The sequence below is a fragment of the Lampetra fluviatilis genome, chromosome 22 (assembly GCF_964198595.1).
Source record: "Lampetra fluviatilis chromosome 22, kcLamFluv1.1, whole genome shotgun sequence".
Lineage (NCBI taxonomy): Eukaryota > Metazoa > Chordata > Hyperoartia > Petromyzontiformes > Petromyzontidae > Lampetra > Lampetra fluviatilis.
This window is the reverse complement of record NC_136296.1, coordinates 9,631,051-9,658,701: the sequence shown is the minus strand read 5'-3', so window position 1 is coordinate 9,658,701 and position 27,651 is coordinate 9,631,051. Positions and strand designations below refer to the sequence as shown.

Here is a 27,651-nt window from a genome sequence, read left to right as displayed (position 1 = left end):
GTGGGACAATCACAGCAAGAAACAATTGCTGAAGTGGGCAAAAGGGCTGCTGTAACAGCAGCAATTAGCCCTTTGTCACAAGAGCAAGCAGCCCTTTTGCCCACTTCAGCAATTGTTTCTTGCTGTGGTTGTACCACCTGATGACGGACGCTTGTGTTGCGCCCGAAACGTCGTGATTTAATTTATTTTATTTTCTACCTACGTGACTTTACCGAAAGAACCAAAGAGTATAGATCTCTGCAGTCACGACAACTTAAAATCTAGATTGTCACTTTAGGTGTTTCATAATCCTCAGCAGCCATGGTCAAATCCACTGCTGCCGCCACCACCTCCTGCAATCCTGTGATGTTGATGATCCACCCGGCACCAGCGAACGTGTTTTTCATCGCTCCATCTCCACGGTGGATGGCCTCTCGGATGCGTTCAATTCTGTTGGCCGACATTCCGTTAGTATTCCCGCCCAGGTCGGTCACCGTCCCTTCCAGCCATGAGGTGTCCCACCCAAGCCTTCTCGGTGTCTCCTGTACATTCTGGACGATGCCATTGAACCTGGCGTGCGTTCTGCAATCCACGCGCTCCCCTTTCTGTCTCTCGGTGTGATCCAAAGGATATTTCAAGTAACAATACAAACAAAAGAGCACACCTCCATTCAAACCATCGACGTTATACGCTATTTTTACTCGACCCAGTTTTCACATTTGAAGTCACATGCCTTTCTGAATTAACAGTTGATTACACACCGGACCACGTCACGAACACCAACACAGGATGCCAGCATGCATTGTGAACACCTCGCGATAAACATCGAACATCCTTGGCTCCTGGCATGGGCAGTGCCAAAGTGGGGGGGGGGGGGGTTGGGGGGAAAAGGGGGCTATCCTCCCCCCCCCCCACGTCGCCGGGGGGCAGCAACCCGTTGGGGCAGAACAAATAGCCTTAAACAATCATCATAAGTTATACTTCCAAAGCACCTTTCACCCGTAGATCACAAGGAGGTTGCTGACACGGATCGCTTCTGGCTGCAGCTTTACAGCTGTCAAATAGTTAAAAGCCGGAGAAAAATCCACGCGACAGAGGGAGGGAAACATGCAAACTCCAACTATGCAGGCGTTGGGATCGAACCCACGACCTGCATACCACCACGGCGGACCTAGTGGAGGAGAGCCAGGAGAATCTTCTTGTAGTCCCCGCCGCACTCGCCATCGACCCACTCTCCGAGCGGAGTCTCGTACTCGTCGTTGAACTTCTCCCGGATGGTCCCCAGGTCCACCTGAGAGCACACGACACGGCAGCATGCAGGTACCGTCAGCCCCCCCCCCCCCCCCATCCAGAATCTTGCGCTGGTGGAAATTCGCTGCTACACCGGGTTCACACCCAAGCCATCAGTTTGTGCAGCGTCCAGGTGACCGGTTGCAAGCAGTTGCACAACCGGTTGCAAACTTTCAAGCGTCGATCACCTAGACCAGGGGTGGGGAACCTTTCTAACAAGGGCCATTTGGATATTTATAACATCATTCGCGGGCCATACTAAATTATCAACTTAAAAATTTGCCTGTTATATTTGGTCAAACATTTAATTTACACACCCCTAATTTGATGGCTGAAACTGCTTCTCTTTGGCGAGGCGTGTGACGTTAGCTGGTATTGATGATGTTGCTACTGGCAACTGCTTTTCGAGGTTTGCTCCTAGATTTATTGAATTTCGAGTCCCGCCTGTGGTTGCCTTGGCAGGGCCACACCAATATATATAAGGCCCGCGGGCCGGACGTTCCCCACCCCTGACCTAGACGATTTGTAGCAATGTATGTCATCACCATGTGACGCATTTGCGAACTGTCATTGGTCGTTACGATCCAGAACAATGCGTTGTCTAATTCCCTTGCGCAAGGCAGTTGCAGGCAATTTCACGATTTAGTTCAGCAGCTGATTCCAAAGGTGTGGACCCGACTTTAGGTACGTAATTGGTTTCTTTTGAAACTCAAGAGGTGGCACAATATCCGGACCTGTTCCAGACCAGAATCGTGCCTCTCCCCCCCCACCTTCTCCCCCCTTCCCCCACGAGGCCACCCTACCTCAGCCCGGCTGACGATGATGCGGATGAGGGTGTCGTCGTCGGTGCCGACGCCCTTCATAGACCGGTAGATCTTTTCTGCAAAGTAGGCCTGAGCGTCCTTAGCGCAGCGAACTGCCGGGACCACAGTGAGACACGGGAACCAGGGCGCCCGTTTACGCTACGGTCGCCAACCCCACGCTCGCGTCTCGCGGTGCCCATAGCTCTCAAGAGAGCGTGCTGCTGTGTTCCACCACCACACTGCAGGTCGCAGCCACTCAACCACTCAACCACTCACCACACTGCAGGTCACAGCAACTCAACCAATCACCACACTGCAACTCAACCAATTACCACACTGCAGGGCCCAACAACTCAACCAATCACCACACTGCAGGTCACAGCCACTCAACCACTCACCACACTACAACTCAACCAATTACCACACTGCAGGGCCCAACAACTCAACCAATCACCACACTGCAGGTCACAGCCACTCAACCACTCACCACACTCCATGACCCAACGACTCAACCACTCACCACACTGCAGGACCCAACGACTCAACCACTCACCACACTGCAGGACCCAACGACTCAACCAATCACCACACTGCAGGACCCAACAACTCAACCACTCACCACACTGCAGGACCCAACGACTCAACCACTCACCACACTGCAGGACCCAACAACTCAACCACTCACCACACTCCATGACCCAACGACTCAACCACTCACCACACTGCAGGACCCAACGACTCAACCAATCACCACACTGCAGGACCCAACAACTCAACCACTCACCACACTCCATGACCCAACGACTCAACCACTCACCACACTGCAGGACCCAACGACTCAACCAATCACCACACTGCAGGACCCAACAACTCAACCACTCACCACACTCCATGACCCAACGACTCAACCACTCACCACACTGCAGGACCCAACGACTCAACCAATCACCACACTGCAGGACCCAACAACTCAACCACTCACCACACTCCATGACCCAACGACTCAACCACTCACCACACTGCAGGACCCAACGACTCAACCAATCACCACACTGCAGGACCCAACAACTCAACCACTCACCACACTCCATGACCCAACGACTCAACCACTCACCACACTGCAGGACCCAACGACTCAACCAATCACCACACTGCAGGACCCAACGACTCAACCACTCACCACACACCAGTGCCCAACGACTCAACCAATCACCACACTGCAGGGCCTAACAACTCAACCACTCCGCAAACTTGATTAAAATCAAGATAATAAAAATATACTTGTGCTAATTTTCAGATTTCTAGACCATTCTAGGGAAAAAATTAGCTAATTCGCTCACTAATGACCTACTGTGCAAGTCACGAATGTGGTGGCTGTGTGAAGTGCATACCGCGCATGCATACACAGACACGTGCGTACGTACTAATTGTCAGATAAGCCTCCTGCAGGATTCCTGAGACCTCGCTCTTGATCACCTCCTCTATGTCGCTGCCATGGAGCTGCTCGCACATGGAGGAAGAGGACAGCAAAGAAGAAACGGCCGTTCATATAGAGACAGCCTTGCGACACACACACGAGATGTTAACTACCTCGCCTGATATACCGGAGGTCGTGGGTTAGATCCCGACTGACGCCTATATATTTGGAGGTTTGCGTGTCTCTACCCGTGGTCGTGTGTCATTTTCTCGGGGTCCTTCGGTTTTTCCCTCCACATTTATAAACGCGCATTTAAAGTATTTGCCTGCAATACATTTCCACGTGATGATAAGCCACTTCGTTTGAGCTATCATTTGTGGCCAGGTCGCTTCTGAAAAATAACTATATAACTCACCGTGGCTTATGCCAGACCGTTCTTTGGAAAGCAGCTGTTTACTTTTGCGAGGGTACAACCTCCCCCCCACCCCCCTCTGTACCAGTTATTTCCCGGAGGAAGTTTTGCCCATCGTAGGTAACAATTTAAAACAGTAGCAGCTGTTCTGCGGGCGTTGTGAATTGTTACATCTCTGAATGAATTTGACACGTAGTGCTTTCGCGACCAATATTATTCATAATAAAAGATTTTGGTTTAGATCGCATGAGTATAAATGTGTCGTAACCCGCCACCACCCGACACAGCCAACCGGTAAGGTTTGTCACTTAAACAAAACGAGCCAATTAGTTACTACTCCAGCCCACCGGCGGGTTGGAGAGTACATCCACGACCTTTATCCGGCCGCTCCTTCCTCATACGGCCCGGCCCATGGCCTCATATGGCCACGGGCCGTATGAGGCCCGCGACATCATTTGGTCTGGCCCTGCCAAGGCAACCGCAGGCAGGACTCGAAATTCAATAAATCTAGGAGCAAACCTGGAAAAGCAGTTGCGAGTAGCAACATCATCAATACCAGCTAACATCACACGCCTCGCCAAAGAGAAGCAGTTCCAGCCATCGCATTTGGGGTGAGTTAACTAAATGTTTGACCAAATATAACAGGCTAATTTTTAAGTTGATAATTTTTATGGCCCGCGAATGATGTTAAAAATGTCCAAATGGCCCTTGGCAGAAAAAAGGTTCCCCACCCCTGACTTCTCGGCATGCTTAGAAACGTGCGTTTGGAGTATTTGGCCTCTATCAATGTCCACGTGATGATAAGCCACTTCGTTGAGCTTTCATTTGTGGCCAGGTCACTTCTGACAAAGAGCTACATCGCTCAGTTGACCTTAGGGGCCGTCCATAAATGACGTCACGCACCTGGGGGGGGGGGATCAGACATTTGTGACGATGTGTGACGAGGGGGGGGGGGGGAGGTTGAGAAATGTGACGCCACATCAAAATGCGCAACTTTAAACAAATATAGACAACACGTTCTACTTAATTAAATAGACTTTTTAATAAATGTTACCTACTACAACATCAGAGTGCAGCGCCACATTAAATACGCCCTACAATGACAATAGTTTAAAGCGATTTTAAGCATGTTTAATTATTTGGGGGGGTGGGGGGGTCAGAGCTTTGTGACGTCATACATGAGGGGGGGTCTGACTTTTTGTGACGCCGTGTGACGAAGGGGGGGGGAGGGGGTCAAAATTCGTCCAAAATCGCGTGACGTCATGTATTGACGGCCCTCCACCTGGTAAAAAAATTATAATTCTCTGACTGCCTTTGGCCATTCGATAATCCACTTCTGTGCTGCCATCTCCTGGCCGCAAAGCAAGGCCACAACCGGCGCCTGGTAATGGCCGGCCCGTCTCCCAACGCGTGCGGCACGGCACAGGCTCGACCTCGCTGAGCGTCGGAGATGTGATGAGAGAGAGGGGGATGCTCTTGTGGGGTGATTTATTTTTTAGATCGGGGTTGCTAAGCACCCCCCCCCCCCCACAAAAAGCACAAAACGCCAAGTTGCCAGTAACAAATAGCATTTTCCATATCCCCTCCCTTTGATGCTGCTAATCCTGCATAATGCACGGGCATAAGTAGTACTAATCACATACCTGCATTTCCCATAAATATGATAAATTCCTCTTGATATGCAAATTATTTTGTCAAGGCGCCCTTTCCCCCCCCTTCCAACCCAGCTCATATATATATGCTCCAAGCACATGTGCTGTTTCATTCAGATGCTGTCGCCTCGAGAGACCTGTTTTCACCTGAGGATGGCTGCTTGTGTTGTGGCCGAAACGTCGTGAGAATTATTTTATTATGTTTATTTTTATTATTTTATTACTTCCCTTCTACGTGACTTTACCGAAAGAACCAAGAAGACTATTAACGTTGTAATGTGTTAGTGGCTAATGTATTGTGTTATAGTTAACGGTAGTAATGGGTAAGAGTTTAATATGATTTTCCTGAATTCAGCAGGGTTATTATAATAACTTGGGAAAAGAGACGATGGGAGGGGTTCCCAAGTGGAGCGGTGCTAGCAAAGAAAGAGAAGCAGTGTGGTGAGTGGGTGTGTAGTTGTGATCTGCAGTGTGGTGAGCAGGTGAGTGGGTGGGTGAGTGTCTAGTGGTGACCTGCAGCGTGGTGGCGGTTGAACACGGTGTGATTGAGACGAAACGGCCAGTCTGTTTGACCGAGTCCTCAACGTGGCTGGTGGAGTTGGCGAGTGACGTGGTAGCAATAGTAGCGTGACAAGGAAGAGACTGACCGCCGGTGAGCGAGCGACTCGGCGATCGTGGTATCGCATCGATGGCAGAGACACGAGGAGGCGACTGGAGTGGAGCTTGTCCGTAGGAATTGAGACTCACGATTTCGTACGCGCAGAACGTGGCTCGCAGCTGCATGTAGTTGCGCTTGGCGAGCACCGCGTTGAACACGAACTCATCCGTGCCCCACTTGCCCTCGCCGGCCTGTGATCACACAAAGGCAAAAGGTCCCCGTAGAGCCTTAACAGACTGGTGGGGTAAGTGCTACACGCGAGTAGCGCCGAAGAAGGCCGGCACGGCGCACAAGGGGTGGCCAGTACCGGTAGCGATGTTTACACACCGCACCAGGTACTTATTTGCGGCTGAGTCGACCTAGGGGAAGCCCAGGAACCAGTTCAGATAATCGTCGCTGATGTTGGCCGTCAGCGGGAATCGGACTCGGGCCTGCTAACTGCAGCACCACCGCTCCCCATGCGCGCACACACACACACAGTAGTAGTAGCGATAGCAGAGTGATAAGGAGGCGAGTGGCTGCAGTACGTTTAACATTTCCAAGTGCAACTCATCTTCTTTACTTCACGCTCCAACCGGTTGGCTCAGCGCTAGAGCGAGCGACTCGCCATCGCAAAGGCTGCGAGTTCACATCCTGGTTAAGGGGGTTGACTCGGCCCATCATCTCTACTGCGGTCGACGGCAACGCAACGGCCCTAACGCCCCCCCCGCCCCTCTTGCGAATGACGTCACGGGATCTGTGACGTCCACTGTGAAGGGGACGCCGCGGGTCGTTGTTGTGGTTTGATCCACCCATGGCGGTGTTCACCCTTTCCCGTTGCGAGACATCTGCAAGTTGCAGGGTGGGGGTCCCTTTTACCGCCGAATCTCAGGAACGCGCTAGCGGCTCGACGTGAATTTTAATTCAGAGAGGCGTGGCGCCGCTGTTTTTAAAGACGCTGTGCTCACCACAGAGAACTGTAGTGAGACGACCATGGCACTCTACCATACCTGGGCGCCAAACTGTGCCACACGCCCTCCCGCATGACCTGAAGATGTACCGATGAAGTTCTTTTATTATTATTTTTTTCTGTCGATTTTATTCTGATGACGTACGCATGTCAACGGAACGTACGTCATCAGAACAGAATCAGAAGAAAAGGTGATGACATACACGTACGTCATCGGTGAACTGTAGCCACACGACCGCACTCTATGATAGCTGCACGCCAAACTGTGCCACACGCCTGGTGACGTCCCAATAAAGTTATTTTATTTTTTCTGCCGATTCCATTCTGATGACGTACGCATGTCATCGGAACGCACGTATTCGGAATCGGAAGAAAAACTGATGACATACACATACGTCATCGCAACGGGAAAGGTTTAACCGGATTTTGACCCGTGATCCCGGAACGCGAGGCCACGTCGCCACCCTCCGTAGAACGTGGGGCTGTCAGGCGTACTTCATGCAGTTCCCGCGCATCCTCCTCTGCCTGATCTTCATCGATGTCGAACCCCGAGTCTCGATCTCCCTGCGGCGGACACGAGGAGTTTCGTCATCTTCATCATCGTAAGTAATTATCTTCCGTCAATTATCGTCATCGCCATTCATTCATCGGTATCATCATTACTATCATCGCACCTCCGATTGCCACAATGGGTTACGTACGGTGCAAAATAATTTCAACATACATACATACATCATCAATCAATCAATTTCATTACTTATCGTCAACATTATCATAATGTATAAATTATCATTTATTATTCCCATCATCACCACCACCATCAACAATCATCATCACAATCACTCATCATTATCATGATCATCATCGTCAGCTATAGTCAGTCCACTGCCGGATGAAGGCCTCCTCAAGCTGCCGGTACCTCTAACGATTCTGCGATGACAACAATCCATCCAGCGCCTGCATTGTTATTGCATTATGGTTGCAAAGGCTCAGACAAAATACGAATGTTGCCAATACCCTGCAAATGCGGCGGATAATAGGAAGATCTGCCACGTGGAAAACATGATTTTGCGCCGTATGATTCAGAGGCACAGATAGCAGGAGGAGTGGGACTGCAACTCTACCTGCACAAGCGCCACCAGCAGATTCTTGAGGTCTCCGCTCGTCTCGCTCGACAAGTCCGACTCTAGGTCTCGGTCAAAAACTGCAATGGGTCAGCGACGTTGTCCACAAGTGACCTCCACACCAACACGCGGCGTCTCTCTCTCGTAGCCACCCCCCCCCCCTCATCCGGCCACCCCCCCTTATCCAAACCACAGTCCCAGAACCCCAGAGGTCGCAACCGGGTACCCGATACCCGTACCCTACCCGATACCCGGCTACCCGTACCCGGCCAGGTACGGGTACGAGTACCCGTTTGCGACCCTGGTGCGGCCGGGTACGGGTAAGGAATCAAAACCCGTTTGCGACTTCTGCAGAACCGCCATCTTCACCAGCCCAACTTCATGGCACTTAGGAACCCCCTACTGGCGGGCGGGTGTCAGTGCTCGAACAAATCAGGTCACCGCGTGCGAAATATAGCCAGGTCCTGCGATTTCATATCAGGGCTCTACGACACATCCGACCACGAATTAGTCATGACGTGGCCAACACGGCGGCGCATAGTATAGCATCGATAAGGCTCGAATATGCAACTCTCTACTCTACGGGACGTCTGGCAAAAAACATTACCAAGCTGCGGCGCGTACAAAAAAAGTTGGCACGTGTCGTGACGGGTACTGGAAGATCCGACCGTGGTCCGTCCAGTGCTCGCTGAGCTGCGTTGGCTTCTAGTTGCTGAACTCATACATTGCAAGGTCGCACTCATTACACACAACGTGCTTGTCACAAATGAACTGTGGTGGATGAATGCCCACTCGTAGGCCGGTGCAGCGTCACCTTGTGCCGCACAGGGACAGCTGCCACCTAGGCTTAAGATTGGAGTGACTGAGATGGGACACTGGGGAATTTAAGCACCCAATAAATGAAAATTTAAATTCTTACTTACTCTCATTGTAAGACATCCGTATTGCGTTGATATTCTGCAGAACACAGAATGAGCACGGGTTAGGGCATCGCAATCAGGCGGTTTAATTTGAATAGGTGCAGGTCGGGAAAGTGATACAAACTTGAATTACGGTACTATAATTCTTAACACAGTAAACACAGTTAAAATAACAACGCAAAAAACATGTTCAAATTATTATACATTTTTTGTGCCGATTTTTTATATCTTAAAATTATTGGTTCTTTACAATAACCGCACTTGTAATTGAATTTGACATACGCCCTTGTCTGTTAACATATTGGTACAAGAGTCACCCTATATCTGCTTAATGTTTCTGTAGCTTCATTTTTATGCGCAACGTCATTGCGTGCAACTGAATCGCTCATACCTGGATGTCTCTGCAATCGGTTGCAAGCAGTTGCGCAACCGGTTGCTCACATCTGAGACAGACTCTACTGTCAAGCGTCGATCTGCTCAGTGATTTATAATTATGTAATTCATCGCTATGATTGGTTGCTGCAATCCTGAACACGTTCTTTAATTATTCCTTGTTGCTCAACTGCTTGCTCGGAAATGGACAAAGCAGTCGCAGGTGTGTAAGTTGCGCAATTTGGTTGAGGTTAGATTTGGTTGCGCAACTGATCACTGATGTTTGGACCTTCCTTGACCCCTTCCCGTTCCGAGACGTCTGCAAGTTAGAGGATGGATCCCGTTCACCGCTGAATCTCGTAACGCGCGTTACGAGCTTCAGCGGTGACGTACATGCACGTCACCAGTTTGGGAAAGGGTTAATTAGCAGGGACTAGGTCACAGCACTCTCATCAATCCACCACTGAATGAAGGCCTCCTCCAGGTCATTTCAGCCATGGAAGTTGGTCTCACCGCGTTCTGCCGCGTGCACAGGATCTCGACGAGCAGCGACTCGTCCGTGCCGATGCCCCGCATGGCACCGCGCAGGAGCTTGGCGTCGTACACGCACGGCCGGTCCATCAGCGCCACCACCACGGTCTCCAGCTCGCCGCGCAGCTCGCCCTTTAGCACGTCCACCAGGTCCTGCGGGCACACGCGCATACACGCACACCGAGTCACTTCCCCCGCACATCCGATTTAGCACTGTTGGCTACTTATGGATGCGAAAGAAGTTTCATGCATTCGTACATACAAAGTTCAGCATGCATACGTCACGCCGCGACGTGGCTGGGAAGCGACGTGTTTGCCGCGTGTTGCCGCGTGTTGCTGAGGTTTGCCCTCCGCTCTCCCCACCCCTTCTCCCCTTCCCTCCCCGCGGCTGTCCTGGTTAATGCGGCATCGCGGTGGCCAGATGTCAACTCCCTCGCCTGGTATGCAGGAGGTCGTGGGTTCCATCCGGACCCTGACGCCTGCTGTATATTTGGAGTTTGCGTGTCTCTCTCCCCGTGGTCGCGTGGATTTTTCTCCGGATCCTCTGGGTTTTCCCACCACACATTGAGAATCAACATTACGCGTTTATAGTATTCTGCTGCTATAAATTTTCACGTGATGAGCCACTTGGCTAAGCTATCATTTGTGGCCAGGTCGCTTCTGAAAAAAGAGCTATACAGTAGCTCAGTGGGCCTTACGTGGTAAAATAAAAAAAATAGTTTGAAAGTTTTAACGGTCGAGGCATCAAGCACTCATAGCGGCGCTCATGGCCCGTTCACGGCCCCGAGGCATTTTTTATAAGAACTTTCACGTTCCTATGGAGGGGATGAGTCTATCCGTAGGACAACCGCTGTTGATTTCCCCCGCAATGTGGCACTCGTTTTACTTACCCCAGAGGGATGATCGGCTCGGTCAACTTCGAACACGAGTTTAAATCGCAAACCTTCCGACCGCGAGCCGCTCGCTACCGGCTGCGGTGAACGCTGCCCGGGTATATTGACCACGAACGCACGGCGGGTACCGTCTACTCTGCATCGTCGCGTGCGAGATCCCGCGACATTGCTCGACAAAAGAAGCCCATGTGTGCCGGCGTGAAGGCCCGGAATTTTGCCAAATAAAAAAAAGTACAAATATATACACAGCAGGTCTACTCGCCCTGGCCATGATGATCCCCGATTCGGCCGCGTAGTGAGAGGGAATGAGTTGAAGGAGGTGAGCGGATGTGCGGCAGTCAGAGGGAATGAGCTGAAAGAGATGATTGAGGGAAGGAAAATAATGACGATACTAGCCGATGTTCGACGAGGACGTATGGACAGGCGAAGATCGCCGCCGAATTCAGTGCAAACACGTCGCAATCAGAATATTTATCCTGGAGAAATCCGATGAGCTATGAAGCCCTTTTTCACAGATGTCCAATAGGGGCGGGTCAGAACGTTACGACAACAGACAATACAACAACACGATAGGAGTGCAAAGTACAGGAAAGGTAAGAAAGTCACAAAAAAAATACAAATATATCAAAACCTAGCTTTTTATTTTACCAGGAAAAGCCCACTGTCTATGTACAGAACACAGAATGAAAATTCATCCCTACGGCTTCAGGGTCACCAACGCTCAAAACAGAGACTTTGCCTCGTTTCATTTACCTAAGCAAAGGACATCTGGGCCGGCCACAACGATCTGTTATCGCCCGTTTAATCCGTGTATACACAACGAGCCTCGGCTTGGGAGATTGTGCTGCTGCTGCTGCGTAATGCGCCAGTGCCTGGTAAACTCGTACGCTGCTGCTCCTTTCTCTCCGGGTCAAAGGTCATCCGGCACTCCCACTGCACACCCCTCCCGTTGCCCAAGTGGTAAAATGACGGCGGTGAATTTCCATTCACGAAACAAGAAATATTACTGGACTGTGGTTGAGCCTGACGACTATCGGCATACAGCCGCTGTCGAAGCCTCATGGTGTGTGTCGGGAAAGGCAGCTCCATGTGTTATAGCCTGCCATGAGATAACCCACAAACTAAACGATTTAGATTTCAGTAGGCGAGGTCCACTGAGCTATGAATCTCTTTTTCAGAAGCGACCTGGCCAACGATGTGGCTTATCATGTGGACATTTATTGCAGCCAAATACTCTAAATGCATGATTCTAAATGTGGAGAGGAAAAAAATCCACACAACCACGGGGAGAGAAACATGCAAACTCCTAATATACAGCAGGCATCAGGGGATCGAACCCATGACCTCCTGCATACCAGGCGAGGTACTTAACATCTTGCCACCGAGGAGGACTGGAGGAGTGGGGAAACCTCAGCTCTGGTGCGGCTTGCTCCTGGAAATCCCACTTACGTTTCCATACATCGACTTGTACGCTCGTTCGACCTCCTCCCGCTGCCGGGCCGAGCGGTTGGCGATGATGGCGATGATTTCGTCTTCGTCCGTGCCTGCCGAGGGAGAGTTACTCTTGAGGTTTCACAGTCGTAACGAGCACACGGTTCACACGGATAAGGAATTGTATTCATATGGCACCTGCAACTCTAAGCACTTTAAAGGTATACAAAAGACAAAGATCCCCCATATAGCCTGTAACAGATGGTTGGGGCAAGTGCTGTTAGCGAGCACCTATGAAGGCCGGTACGGCACACGAGGGGGTGGGTGGCCAACACCACGCCCGACCGCCTTTGTCTCCCCAGTGGCGATGTTTACACACCACACCAGGTACTGCTGCACCACCGCTCCCCACAGGTAAACTTCACAATCATTCCTGTGCCCATCTGCAGTAATATTACTTTTTTTTATCCTGGGGAGGGGGGACCCCTGATGATAGCTGTGTGACACAAGGTGACGCAGTACCAGCCCACAGGTGGGCAATCATCCGTCAGTAGGAGGGGGGACGGGGATGTTGCTCTCGGTTTTTTTTCTCTCCCAATGACAGTGTTGTTTCGCGAGCACGTAAATTTGGACCGTGACAAATTTGAGCCATGGAAAATTTGGACCACGACTGCCGGGATTACAAGGCCTAGTCTCTTTCGAACGACGTCACAGGAAATTCGTAACGTCCGCTGCGATGCAGACGGCGTGTATTAATCGTTAATGCAGCCGCAGTATTAACCGGGGCGGCCGGTGGGGGGGGGGGGCTTGAACCACAAACCTCTGCAACTGGCGGGAACAAAAAACATGCATGACCGCTTGGAAGTGATCATGCCTGGACCCCCATCGCTTCTGGAGGTAAGCATTGGCGAATGGCACAGATTCGTGAGACTCAAAGTCAATCGGCTGGACGTGGCAGTGCTGCGAGGGGGTTCAGATCGCACATGCGTGACGGGTCATCTCCGGCTAGCGGCAGTTTCCTTCGATGTGCAAAACACTCCTCCTCGAAATGGAATATTCTGGAGAGAGAAAAAGATTCCTAACACTTAGTGAGGCTTTCTCGGATAAACATATTCACGTGAATATTATTAGAATAAACTGTTTGCTTTTAGCTCAGGGTTGGAAGCATAAATCTGTACCATGTTGGTCACAAAACGTTTGTGGTACCAATTTATTTACTTGGATAGTAAACATGTTTCAGCACTTGTTTGGATAGGTTTTTTTTTACGTAAAGTCTTGCCACATAAGGTGGGTAATGACATGTTAGATACATGATCTTGGCCCCTTGACTAACTGTACGAGTTCTAAGTAAAATAATGAAAGCCTTTACTTAGGAAAGCCTGATTTTCAAGAGTCATTTTGAAGAGTGTCATGCATTAGGGATGTTTGACCAATTGGATTAATATATTTTTTTACAGAGAAAGTAGTGTTATTGACGACTGTGTTGTGCATTTTGTGCATAAGCCGACGTTTCAGGCAATGCCCCTTCTTCAGAGCAGACTATACAGCAAAAGATCTCGCAACCAGACTCGAGTAATGTATGCATGTTGAACTTTTTTCGCACTGTACATAGCCAACCACACTGATCGGAGGTGCGGGGAAAGTACAACAAACTAAACACATAAATAATCTCCAAAGAAATTAACTTTAAATCTACATTTTAAAGTGCATAGCTCCAGCGGCTTCACATTATCGCAAAGGAGAGCATTCCAGACGGCCGCAGAAGTGCATTTGAAAGCGCCGCGCGATGCAATGAGCGAGATCTTCGTACGAGGCGGAAAGTCGCTGTCCGCAGTGCTGCAAATACACTGACACACACGGGAGCCAAACAACACCTTTCTCGCAATGAGATACCGCGTGCTCCGATGACCTCTGAGCATGGGCGGATCTAGAAACTCGCAGTGGCGGTGTAGCCCCGACATTTCAAGAGTCTGTTGAGGCTAAAGCGGAGGGGGGGGGGAGTATCGTTTGCCTTTGTACCATATGCATGTTGGTGTCATTTGTGTTTATTTATGTTCGGTGGGAGTGTAAGTGGTTAACCCGGTAACTTAATCTCGAATCCTGCTCACGGCCAAAATGAGTGACGAATATATCTGTACCGATCATGGGCCTCCGCTAGATCGACTCAGCCTTAAATGAGTACCTGGTGCGATGTGTTAACGTCACCACTGGGGAGACAAAGGCGGTTGGGTGTAGAGCTTGCCACGCCGCCTTCATTAGGTGCTCGTTGACAACACTTGCCACAACAGCCTGTGGAGGCTATAAGGTGGATCTTTGTTTTCGCATGTGGCTGTGGCTGTTTCAAGGCGTGTATTTGAACAGGTTCACAGTTTATAGCACACAAACCTCAAAGCTCCATAGTCTGTTGCTTCATATCGATCAACCTGTATTTCAGCATTATGGCTTGCCTCTTAATCTCGTTCTAATGTGCCAGTCAGAGCCATCTCAGCACCGGAGTGGAGTGCTGTGCAGATCGTGTTTAGATGCACCCTGGAAACAAGCACAGTATGGGTCCAGAGAGGGGCTTTGAGAGGCAAGCAAAGCGACAGATGGACACAGAGACACGGAGAGAGACAGGAAGACACGAGGAAAGGCACGGAAAGGCATGGACAGAAACGGACACAAAACACGAGTGACACAAAGACACAGAGAGCTAGAGAGACAGACACAGGGAGACACACGGAAATACGTGAATACTGGATCGAGAAAGACAAGGAGAGAGACAGCAAGAAACACCAAGGGAGACAAACGCAGAGAGAAACACGGACAGCCAGAGGAACGCAGAGAAGCACATGGAGAGAGACAAAAAATGTTGGGGGGGGGCATGTCCACCCATTCCGCATGCGTAGAGACGGCGGTGGCAGGACGGTGTGTGTCTGTGTGTATGTCTGTGTGTGTGTCTGTGTGTGTGTCTGTGTGTGGGGAGCGGTAGTGTAGCGGTTAGCGCGCTGCGCTATGAACCTGGCGACACGAGTTCGATTCCCGCTCACGGCCAACACCAGTGACGATTATCTGAACCGGTCCCGGCCTCCCCTAGGTCGACTCAGCCTCAAATGAGTACCTGGTGAGGTGTGTAAACATCGTCACTGGGGAGACAAAGGCGGTCGGGCGTGGTGCTGGCCACCCACCCCCTCGTGTACCGTTCTGGCCTTCATAGGTGCTCGCTAACAGCACTTGCCCCTACAGTCTGTTAAGGCTATACGGGGGATCTTTATCTTTGTCTGTGTGTGTGTCTGTGTGTCAGTCATGACTGCTACCAGCGGTGTCAAGATCGGCCTCTGTGGAGGAGGCTCGCGAAGGACGCTACTGGGCAATTGGAGGCAGTCGGTGGCTAAAGCACAGCAAGTTGGCACAGTAGGGGGCACAGGTGGTGCATTAGCCAGTCATCTCGGTCATTTCAGTTAGTCGACCCGTGGCACCTGGGTCTGCCCCGTGACCTCCTGCCAGCGGGCGTTCGACACTTCACGTAGCCTCAAGGTGCACATGGCCTGGCACAAGCGTCGTGGTGACGTCACCGCCACTTAGTGGCGAATGGCGGTTGTTGTTGTCTGTGTGTGTCTGTATGTGAGTGTGTGGAGCGGTAGTATAGTGGTCAGTGCGCTGCGCTACGAAACTGGCGACCCGAGTTCGATTCCCGCTCACGACCAACACCAGTGACGATTATCTGAACCGGTCCTGGGCCTCCTCCTAGGTTGACTCAGCCTCAAATGAGTACCTGGTACGGTGTGTATACATCGCCACTGGGGAGACAAAGGCGGCCGGGCGTGGTGCTGTCCACCCACCCCCGCGTGTGCCGTGCCGGCCTTCATAGGTACTCGCTAACAGCACTTGCCCCAACAGTGTGTTAAGGCTATACGGGGGATCTTTGTCTTTGGTCATCATTACCGATCCCTCTGCACGCTTTGCACAGATCCTTGGCATCTTGTTCAGCGTCGAAGTCCGGAAAGTCTTCCACGGTCGGCTGTGAACACACACGGAGGGTCACCGCCACCGCCCTCTTACAATTCCGATGAAAAGTCTCATTGATGCTGCTCGCTGCTGCGTTGCAGTGGCGCAAGGTGAACAGAGACAGGTCTCGGTGTAAGAATACAAGTTTTGCTGGCTGGCTGGCTGGGACGGACAGTCGCGGACAAAATACGTATGGGTTGCTCCTTAACAACAACAAAAAGTCAACGCGTTTCGTGTGTGACACTGCCGTCGAAGAAAAATGTATAACAGGCGAAGTTCTATAAAGAAGGGCCATTGCCCGAAACGTCTCCTATTATATATTTTGTCGTTTACGGCACTGTTATTGTCCAATGTTTGTATTTATTTAGATGTGAGGTTGCTCTCCAATCTAAATAACAATTTACTGCTAAGCTGTCGATTCTTTATAATTTCACTCACATAGTCCTAATTGGTACTAATGTATCTACCCCGGAGGGATGACGGGCTAAATCAACCCCCAGTCAAGATTTGAATTCTAAACATTCCGATTTCGAGCCACTCTCTCCACCACTGCAACCACCTGGCTGGCTTCTCATTTATCTACCCCGGAGAGATGATGGGCTGAGTCAACTTACCCCTACCCAATCAAGATTTGAACTCACAACATTTGGATTGCGACCTGGCAGGCCACATTTTTTAAATGACCCAAATACAAAGGGCATAGCCACCCCACCGTTGAGTTGCCGGATTATCATCGGAGCAAAAGTTGCTACAAATGCTACGGGCCCCGCACTTTCAAGGGCCCCGCGCTAAATGCTTTCAAGCTATCAATATTCGGTTCAGTGATTCTGCACGTGCTCTATTACTATAGTACTGTACTGCCTTCAACTTTTATAAACGACTGGGTGTTTAAGATTAGCGATTTGTCGTATTATCTGGCTGTATAGCAAATGAAAAAATAAAATTACTTTACTGGAAAGTAAAAAAATGTGTGTTTTAATATTTACGTGTTTTTTTTTATTTAAGGCCCCTTTATAACAGATGCTACAGGCCCCGCACTCGCTTAATCCGTCACTGATCCCACCGTTGTTATCATTACACTGACCACCATTAATCGGAATCAATCAGCATTTTCCATTCGCGTGTAGCTGCAAACCCATACGCAATGCTCCTTCATACGCCCTACAATGGATAGTACAGTGGGATGATGTCATCTCCCTCTCCTCTGCCTCCCGCGCCGACTGCTGCAGGGAATACATTTAATAATTTCCCTTCCTTGACCCAGGAAAAGCTAACTGAGCCGCAAAAAAACCAGATAAGAGCCTGATTTCTCACTCGATATTTTTTCTTTCCCGGAACGTTGCCAGGGCGTCTTGGAGTAGGGTTGATTAACGTAAGGCACTACCACGAGAGAGCCACAAGATACACCTATCCATGATCCTATATTATTCTAACAAACCAAAAAATCCCTATAATCCTATGAACAGGTTAATAGGAATGTTGGGTAGAATGAGAAAAAAATAAGGTGAGATGGATGTGACTGGATGTCAACATTATTCCCTGAACCGTGTTCCGGACAGTTCCGTATGAAGTAAAGCACAGGCGCACAGCTAAAGACTGATTTTTTTTATTTCCAGGAAAGTCATCAATGTGGATGTTTGGCCCATTCCACGAATGAGTGTTTAGATTATTGTGGGAGTAAACTGGAGGAAAACCCTGGAGAAACCCCAAACATACGAGGGAGTAACACACAAATTTCCAAACTGATGTCTTCATTGCAACAGGCATTATTGATTAGGACAGGTGCATTATCTAATGAAGACATTTTATACACCTTTCTGAGATGCCTGGCCAAGCGTGGAAAAGTAGACCAAATACCCTCCATAGGGGCACTCAAGAGCTCGCTCCAGTGGAGACCCTTCCAACAGCAGTGTCGCGTGATCAAACCATTGCAGGGCTGCGCCTTTGACCTTTTACATTTGTATGTACTTTATAAACTCCATACGTATACATCAGTAACTGCACCTCTGCCATAATGATACACTCAGACCATCATACACCGTCACTGCACATTAGATAACGCGCAACCTGTAACCCCTAACACCCTGCAATTAAAGTCCATTGCTTAAGTGAATGCTTCACCAACCCGCAATGACCAGCGCGGTGAAGTATGGCCAAACGACCCTTACGATCGATACGACATTAGACGAACTGGTGGCCAGGGCTTCATCCAGCAGTGGATTGACAAAGGCTTGCGATTGTTCGCATTACTGATTTAATGTGCAAGTATTGTGATATTTTTTTTTCTGACTGCTATCAATACGACCCATTTGGTCGAAACGGTCGCCTGTTACATTTATTTTCCCTCTCTATGGCCGTGTTATTAGCGAATATTCCCCAGTTATCACATTACGCGCGCGCGCGTGTGGATTTAACGTCCCCATCATGTTGGCCACATGTCGAATGGCGTTGGCAGTGTTACTAAATACGATGGAGGGCTTGCCGAACTCACCTGCATGTTGCCCATGGTTTGATGCTCAAGAGAGGGTGTAGCGCTGAGACCCACCAGATCTCTGTTGGCAGATTGTGTGGCTGCCGGCTTGTGCACCTCGAGTCTCCTTGCCCCCCCCCCCCAGGGGCGTGGCGGTGCTTAAATCAGCGGTCGATAAAACCCAGACACAGGCAGCAGCAGTAGGGCGTTGCCGATCCGTGGCAGTGCAAACGTTGGGGTGTTTGTGTTGTATATTCTTTGGTTCTTTCGTTAACGTCACGTAGGTGAAAATAAGAAATAAGAAATAATAAAATAATACAAACAAAATGAAAATAACTTTTAAAAAAATCACCTACGTGAATTCACCTTTACCGAAAGAACCAAAGAGTATGGATCCTTGTTTGTGTTGTGTTGTGTGTGAGAGAGGCAGGGGCTGTGTGTAGGAGCGGTGGGGTGTTTGTGTTGTGTGTGCGAGAGACTGGGGGCTGTGTGGAGGAGCGGTGGGTTGGCGGTTAGCGTTACGGCTGCCCAACGACCCCAGCCAACCCTGAGTTGGATTCCCGCTCACTGCCAACACCGGTGGCAATTATCTGAACCGGTTACTCGGCCTCCCCCTAGGTCGACACGGCCTCAAATGAGTACCTGGTGCGGTGTGTAGTAAACATCAGCACTGGGGAGATTTGCCTGGCGTGGTAGTTCTGACCACACAACTGCCCCCAGAGGTGCGCTGTGCGGGCTTTGATATCGAGGTGCTCGCTAACAGCACTTGCCCCAATAGCCTGTTGAAGGCTACATGGGGGAGCTTTGTAGTGGTACAGTCCTGTATTTGAGAATCCGAATATTTATTTATACTGGAGGAGGAATCCGATGAGCTATGAAGCTCTTTTTCACAGATGTCCGGTATTCATCTTCTTGGTTCTTTCGGTAAAGTCACGTAGAAGGGAAATAATAAAATAATACAAATAAAACATGTTTTATTTATAAATAAAAAAAATAAAACATATTATGTTTTATTTATAAATAATACAAATAAAACACATTATTCTACGTGACTTTACCGAAAGAACCAAAAAGATGAATCCCTGTAGTCACGAAAGCTTTAAATCGAAAGATGTCCGGTAGTTTTACAGATGTCCAGAAATGTTTTTATTCCCTATCACGGCTAAGGCACAATCGCAAGGAACACACATCTCAACACGTTCGTTCATGGCACTACCGTGAAGGAAAGTAAATATATAATCGACGTTTCGGTTAATGGCCCTGATTCATAGATATTTTATGAAGGGCAAATATACAAAATATTACCAAGTTTTTATTTATTTCTCTTTTGGGCAGTTTTATTGACCAATCTGTTGAGTTTAAATATTAGCGGTGATTATCTGAACCGGTTTTGGCGCTCTCCTACATCGACTCAGCCTTAAATGAGTCCAGTACGTGGTTCTGGCCAAGCAAACCATTCCACGTGTGTGCTGTTGGCCCATTCATAGGGCGCTCGCTAACAGCACCTTGACCCGACAGCTTGTGGAGGCTATACGGGGGACCTTTTTATTTTGTGTGCGACTGACGAGTAACTTGAGTTTGCACAAACACAGCCATGCCGCACCATTAAGGTGAGGGGCCGTCCATAAACGACGTCACGCACCTAGGCGGGGGTCAGACATTTGTGACGATGTGTGACGAGGGGGGGGGTTTGAGAAATGTGACGTCACATCAAAATGCGCAACTTTACATAAATACAGACAACACGTTCTACTTAATTAAATTGACTTTTTAATAAATGTTTTCTCCTATAACATCAGAGTGCAGCGCCACATTAAATACGCACTACAATGACAATAGTTTAAAGCGATTAGAAGCGTGTTTAATTTTTTTTTGGGGGGGGGGGCAGAGCTTTGTGACGTCATATTTGAGGGGGGGAGTCTGACTTTTTGTGACGCCGTGTGACGAGGGGGGGGGGGTCAAAAATAGTCCAAAATCGCGTGACGTCATTTGTTGACTTAAGTGCAAGTACCTATCAAGGCGGCCGGAACGGCGCAAATATTATTGGGTGGTGAGATCAGTACCACGCCCGGCCGCCTTTGTCTTCCCAGTGTTGATGTCACACCGCGCTTGGTACACACATCGACGTTGATATACCCTGGATCGCAAGGGGAAGGCAGTAGTGCATGTGGACTGTTCGCCATCTGTTTCCATCTGTACGGGGATGGAGTGTTGCCACTTCCGGCCTTGAACCGGGTGCTCCGGCTTCCTCCCACTTGTAAGCCACCCATGAATTGGCCAATAACACCTTCACATATTGAGGACGGCAGAACGTGGGCAATCGTTGTCATCTGCTCACTGCGGTGGCTGCTGCTGCTGCATTCCACGCTCATCTGAGTCGTCATCTCTCCACGAGAGTGAATGAATATTCTGCGCTGCGTTAGAGGTTGAATATGATTAAATAAAAAAAAGATTTAAAAAAGATTAAATTACTTAACTAGAATACTAGCACCCCCCCCCCCTTCCGGCAGTCCTAGGCCCACGTGCAAGCCGCTGCTTTGTTCACCTTCTGCCGCACAGGGACAGCTGCCAACGCGGGGTCCCCTAGGCAAGCAAAAAAAACCCTACGCGAACGATCGCCTGATGAAGTTGGTTGTAATCACCAGCGAAACGTCGTATTTGAAATATGAACGTTGTGGGTTTACTCTCCCAACACACAACCGGTGGTGCTGATTACGTGACAAACCTTTGCCAATTGTCTGTGTCGGGTGGTGGCGGGTTTAACGACACATTCATGTTTATTTACCTGTCAACCCACACGGTATACCCTTAGTCTTGTACAGGGAAATTGATGTTTCAGATCCAAATGGCGTACAGCCGTTTCAATACGGGCAAAACTTTTTTTTGTCTTTGTGTTTCTTCCTTTGTGATGGGGCTTTGTAGGATGAATGTTGAGATTTATAAGGGCGCGGGGTGACCAATAAGGTCTGAATTGGTCTGTAATAAAGTAGGGCACTGACAGGGGGTTGAAAGGTTTATATTTAACGCGATCTAACCCCAAAAAACGTGTTTAAAAAAAAAAATTATTATCATTATTTAATCGGCAATTAATCTTTCGATTTAAAGCTTTCGTGACTGCAGGGATTCATATTCTTGGGTCTTTCGGTAAAGTCACGTAGAAGGGAAATAATAAAAATAAAACAGTAAAATTATCACGACGTTTCGATTGGAACACAAACAATCATCATCAGGTGTGAAAACCACAGCAAGAAAATTTGAAAAAAGTGGTGTTTTTTTCAAATTTTCACACCTGATGATGATTGCTTGTATTGCAATCGAAACGTCGTGAGGATTTTTTTTTATTATTTCCCTTCCACGTGACTTTACCGAAAGAACCAATAATACGGCAATTAATCGATAGTGTATGTTAATTCATCGTTCGCTTGCTATGACGCGCACTTTGCTCACCACCCACCCGGAAGCGTTGGTGACAGCGAGGGGCGGGGGGGCGGGGGCGACCGCGATACATTTCCCAGAGCGCATAAGCACAGGCGAGCCGTGCGCGACCGCTCGCCATTGGCTGGCGGCATTTCCACTTCCGGACCAACGGGCGCGCGGGATGCGGCCTTGATGCGCCTGACCACGCCCACAAGGCCCCCCCCTCCCGCCCCCCCACCCGCTCCAGCACGCGCCCCCCCCCCCGCACGCGCCCGCCCTCGCGCTCGTCACGGCCAATCAGACACCTCGACGCGCGTATGCGCTGTACGTATTGTAATCGATGGGGCCAATGTATCATGCGGGTGCTTCTGTGAAGGGATGAGGCCTGTAGCAGCAGTGGCCGCCGCCGCTGTCGTGTTGTTGTTTTTATTAATTTCAGATCCAGCTTCCTCGTCGATATTGTTGTAGGCGGAGGGGAGTGGGAGTGGGTGGGTGGGGTTGTTTTTTTTTTCCTTCCTTTTAATAAAACCGAATAACTTTCTCGCAGCGTCAGTCAAAAGCCGACATGAATATCGACGTGGAGTTTCACATCCGTCAGAATTACGCGTGGGCGAAGCTGCCTGTGAACGTGAGACAGGTGAGAGAGGTTGGGGGTGGCCCCCTGTACCCCCAAGGCCTCGTCCCTCTCAATTTTGTATATTTCAAACAGATTTTATTCATATATCTCTCTCTAACGAGTGTGTGTGTGTGCGCTTCCGTATAATGTACAACAACAATATTACGTTCCCATAGGAAAAGTATAATGCATCCACCAGCGATGGTTGATTACTCATTAGAGAGATCTCGCAAGCTGATCAGGGTTTTGTTTCTTCTCTAAGCCTGTGTGTGACCACCAAGCAACGTGCTTCACAGGTGCTATAGGCTGCGCTCTGCTATTGCTGCTGTCAGCAGTGCTGCGGTGACATCCATTCGTCGTACTACTGTACAGTACTATGCAAGGCAAAGAGCCCCCGTGTAGCCTTAACAGACTGTAGGGGCAAGTGCTGTAAGCGAGCAGCACCTATGAAGGTCGGCACGGTACACGAGTGGGTGTGTGGCCAGCACCACGCCCGGCCGCCTTTGTCTCCCCAGTGGCGATGTTTACACACCGTACCAGGTACTCATTTGAGGCCAAGTCGACCTAGGGGAGGTCCAGGACCGGTTCAGATAATCGTCACTGTGCAAGCTATGGTCAAACAATTACCCTCAACGCACGGCTTGGTCTTCGTCCAGCAGTGGAGTGAGAAGGGCTGTACATGTCTATCCATACCCCACCCCCCAAGAGGTTTAATGTGCATTCAAGATAACGCTTGATTAGATATCATCATCATACGTGGTCTATACACTGCTAGATGAAGACCTTTCCATGCAGGCACCAACTCATCATCATGCAGTGCAATAACTCAGTACCACCCGAACTGACTTAATCGCTCCATCTCCTCGGCTGATCACCATCATCATCACAATCATCTCAGACGCGTTCCATGCACTGGAATACTTGTGAAGAAAACAAGTTACTGACATCTCTACCACATCTATGGGATTTAAAGGTCTACCTGCCCTCTTCTGCCTTTATGATTACATGTAGAACTTATAATGTAAGTGACAATTTGAGAGCCAAAGATAAAATTACAATATCCAAAAAGGTGTATTCCGTATATTGTGGATATAATGTTATTTATTGTCTTAGCTTGTGTGTTATTGTTATGTTGCAGTAACCCCATTACCATTATCTGTCTCAATATTTCATATTTCAACTTTATTCAAACACTTGCTACCCGTTATTTCCTTAACTGGCTTACCACAATCTTTGTCCCACTTCGAGATATTGTTGCATCTGGATGCTATGTAAAATATCTTTGAATTGACTGCACTCACCCTGGTCTCACCAATGACTGCTGAAAAAAACTCGGCATTAAATGTGACAAGTTTTTTGGTGGTGATGCTGCTGCATTGGCACTGGTGCACAATTATCACGGAAAATTTAAACCCATTCGTCAATGACATTGTGGCCTTAAATGGTAAATATAGAATCGGTGACGTGGTCAATGACCCCTTAATATGCTATACAGAAGGACTATTGCCCAAAACATTTACGATCACATACCATTACGTTTGGTTGGTGATGCACGTAGTTTGGCAAACATTCCAGCTGTAAGAAAAAAAAATAACATTTCAGCTTGACTACCATGCCACAAACATCTCCGTAGCGTGGTGTGTGGGGGAGTATCTGGCTCCAAGTGTAAATGCGGGGCACTTTTAAGGGATTTCCAAAGTCGTTTTGTGATGTCACCTTCTGCAGGCCACTGTTAGCACAGGGTGATGATGATGCCTTGATCTGCGGGAGTTCTTCATGGATTCCACTTCATGATTACTGAGAGAACAATTTCATTTTGGAAATTTAAAAAAACGTTATTCTCCTGAAGAAGGTTACCTATTTATTAACCTGTGTTTAAACCCCAACGCATGTAGGCCCGTGAAATAAGAAGAGGTACTAATGCATTTTTCTTATGTAAGCTGAGTTATAAATTGATTGAATGTGTGTGACGTACAGTGTATTAAATAATTCATTGAGTACTGAATGATGGTTCTTTATGTGCTGATGATTTATAGAGTGGTTTCTGCAGTGAGTGTTTGCAGCCGGCGTTGTTGATGGACGGTGTTTTGCTTGTCATTGCAGAGCCTGGGAAACTCCCAGCGCGAGTACGAGCGACTGGTTGTTAATTACAGCGTCAGAAACCAACTTCGGTACCGAAGCAGTCTGGGTACAGCATTGCGCGCACACCGCGGAGTTGTTCATTTATTTTTGCTGCGGCAGTCGTAACGCCCAGGGGCAAAACAACAGCGCCATTCTAAACGCTGCCCCGAAGTATATATTTGTGAGTGTTTTACTTTTTACATACAGAGATTTCTCAAATACATTGGCGAAGTGAATCAATTCCGGTAAGAGCTTGTGCATTGTGTGCTTAATTAGCGGGCAGTGTAGGGAAGTCGTAGGCTTTTTTTAATTTAATTATGATTTGTCATTCCCAGTAAAGTTTCGCAACTGGTCCCACTGCTGTTTCGTTGTGGTAAAATATTTCCATTGAATTGCTTTTATTATATTTGTTTACTCTGGAAAGGCTTACTGAGTCTCAATATTTGTTTCAGGAGGGTCCTGCTATACATGTCAGAGTAGGGGTCGACGTGTTTCTGAATAAAGTAATTTGACAATATTTTTTTCTAAGTTGGACTGTGATGCCGACACTCAAAGGACTACACTTCGAATGACCTCACAGCATCTTGAATGTCCACTTGTGAAGCATACCGCCCATTTGTTTTGCGGTAACTCCACCCACAGTATTAAACCAGGGCACCCTCCCGCATTCCAACCAAGAACCTCTGCAGCAAGTGGCGTGAATACATTTTAACAGCCACACAGTGTGATGACTCAGACTGCGATGGAGACCTCTGATTGGGTCCCACACACGCAAATGAATTGACCTTCGAATAATAACGCGAACGCCCTTTTTGTTTCCAGTGAGGCACATAAAGAAAGATGAGCGACGCTACTATGAGGACCTCCTGCGCTACAGCCGGGAGCACCTCATGCTCTATCCCTACCACCTGTCAGATATTATGGTCAAGGGACTCCGCATCACCCCTTTCGCCTACTACTGCAGCATGATGGAGGTAGTTGCCCAACTTCCGCCTTGTTCACACACACAAAGTTAGCCTGCCACACCTCCGATTAGCACAGTTGGCTAGGTACGGTGATAAAGAGTTCAACATACATAAAGATTATCAGCTGTCATCACAGGGTGATGTACTTGCTTCAGCTTATTGAAGAGTGATTCACGGCATGTAAGCAATTTTGACACAACACATGCATCCAATAATAAATGTAAAAATATATTGTTTATCATGATGGCAGATTATTTTCCAATGCAACTGTATGGCAATTGAACAGACAAGACAGACCACATGAGATACGAAATATGAGACGTTCAAATAAGACGGCATGAGCAATAAAAAGAGAATACATTTTCAATCGAATCATGAGCCATCAGAGTTTATTGAATCTGTAATGCATACATGTTTGACACGGAGGCCCATGGGAGTTCTATTATATTGGTGCCAACACAAGCCTTACTCTGTCATACACCTGCATGCACACCCTCCTTGCTCACTCCCATGGCGTTAGCCTTACATGTAAAGCTTTGATCCTCGGTTTTCAGGTCACTTGAATTGGCACAAGCCCCTTTCTCCGAGTGCCTCTATTGGATGTCGGGTACATTTTAATGTTATGTAGGGCTGTCACAAGGACACATGTGATGCAAGCACTTTGTACCCTATTGAATAATGTTTAAACCTTCAATTTGCCTGTGTCTACGTGCAGAATGAATGGTGGATATTGACCCCGTGTTTTATATACTTACATGTCATCTTGTAGTGTACCCCCCAATCCTTGCTTCAGATTTACAACCATTAACCACACACAATCTCGCAGGTTCTAGCTCATCCTCTATTACAAGGTGTAATTGTAACTACACAATGTATCTTTAAACTGGTCTTTGTTTTTTTTTACCATCTCTTCAAATCTACTGAAAAAAAAGACTTGTGTGTAAATGAAAAGGTTGCTATACAAAGCACAATAAAATCAGTCATCTCAGCTAATATATTTATATTTTACATAGTGCAACTTTTATATTAGAGTGCTACTTACTGACGGTTAAACGCATATTTTTTTTGACGGTGCGTTGGCAGTGATGTAGAAGCACATTCTGTTTTTCAACACATTGACTTGGTGTACCCTGTTCTTTTCCCTCTCTTTCATGGCGGCGTTATTGACGAATGTGTTGCGTTGACAGAACAGCAGCTATTTTAATTGCACGATTCATGCAATGTGTAAACGTATCGAGACTGGTTCAAGGCAGCGGCCCCGTTAGAAACTAGAACCTCGGGAATGGACCGTCATCTTGCAACTAGATGCCCGACTGCGCGGCAGCCAAAATCTAAATGCATCACAATTGGGGACCGTTTAATTTTGACGACCGCAAGCACAGCCTCGCGTACTTTTCAGCTCTGAGTCTTTTTTTTCGTAGCAAGTTCTCACTGTTAAAAAAATTGTTGCGTGCGTTTCCTAATTAATTGATTTCACGTGTTTTGGTTTTCGCAGGACATCATGTCAAATGAGAGAAGTTATGACTCCTTGCCCAACTTTACTGCAGCTGACTGTAAGTGCTAAAAGTAGGGAAAAGGCCAATGCGGTTGTTTACAATTTGTGCTCTTAGCTTGGGTTGCAGAAACTTACTTTATCGAGTTTGT

The 27,651-nt window shown here is 48.4% G+C and overlaps 2 protein-coding genes across 3 annotated transcripts in view; one reads left to right on the top strand and one right to left on the bottom strand.

Moving 5' to 3' along the window:
- Positions 1–699: 699 nt before the first annotated feature.
- On the bottom strand, positions 700–19,299 carry LOC144938511 (annexin A13-like). Its single transcript, XM_078866393.1, has 11 exons — positions 18,910–19,299; positions 16,356–16,431; positions 12,450–12,544; positions 10,090–10,260; positions 9,208–9,241; positions 8,285–8,364; positions 7,656–7,724; positions 6,301–6,402; positions 3,497–3,572; positions 2,073–2,185; positions 700–1,270 (listed from the first exon to the last, which is right to left on the bottom strand). Exons 1-11 carry the CDS (start codon positions 18,922–18,924, stop codon positions 1,151–1,153), a joined length of 951 nt encoding a protein of 316 aa, XP_078722519.1. The 5' UTR covers positions 18,925–19,299; the 3' UTR covers positions 700–1,150.
- Positions 19,300–22,804: 3,505 nt separating this feature from the next.
- FAM91A1 (family with sequence similarity 91 member A1) overlaps positions 22,805–27,651 on the top strand; it is a 32,902-nt gene continuing 28,055 nt past the window's right edge. The window contains exons 1-4 of one of the 2 annotated variants that reach the window (XM_078866391.1): positions 22,805–22,942; positions 25,025–25,109; positions 25,865–26,016; positions 27,503–27,560. In XM_078866391.1, the coding sequence (XP_078722517.1) occupies positions 22,871–22,942; positions 25,025–25,109; positions 25,865–26,016; positions 27,503–27,560 (367 nt within the window). In that variant the 5' untranslated portion in view covers positions 22,805–22,870. Of the gene's footprint in view, positions 22,943–25,024; positions 25,110–25,864; positions 26,017–27,502; positions 27,561–27,651 lie in introns of those variants that run through there. The other variant, XM_078866392.1, reaches the window with a different exon arrangement.

Excerpts from the sequence above, each read along its gene's own strand:
- LOC144938511 (XM_078866393.1), bottom strand. Across the intron at positions 10,261-12,449 it reads ACAAGTCGATGTATGGAAAC|GACCTGGTGGACGTGCTAAA; the intron begins GTAAGTGGGATT and ends GTGTGCCCGCAG. Across the intron at positions 2,186-3,496 it reads GGAGGCTTATCTGACAATTA|TTCGCTGCGCTAAGGACGCT; the intron begins GTACGTACGCAC and ends TGGTCCCGGCAG.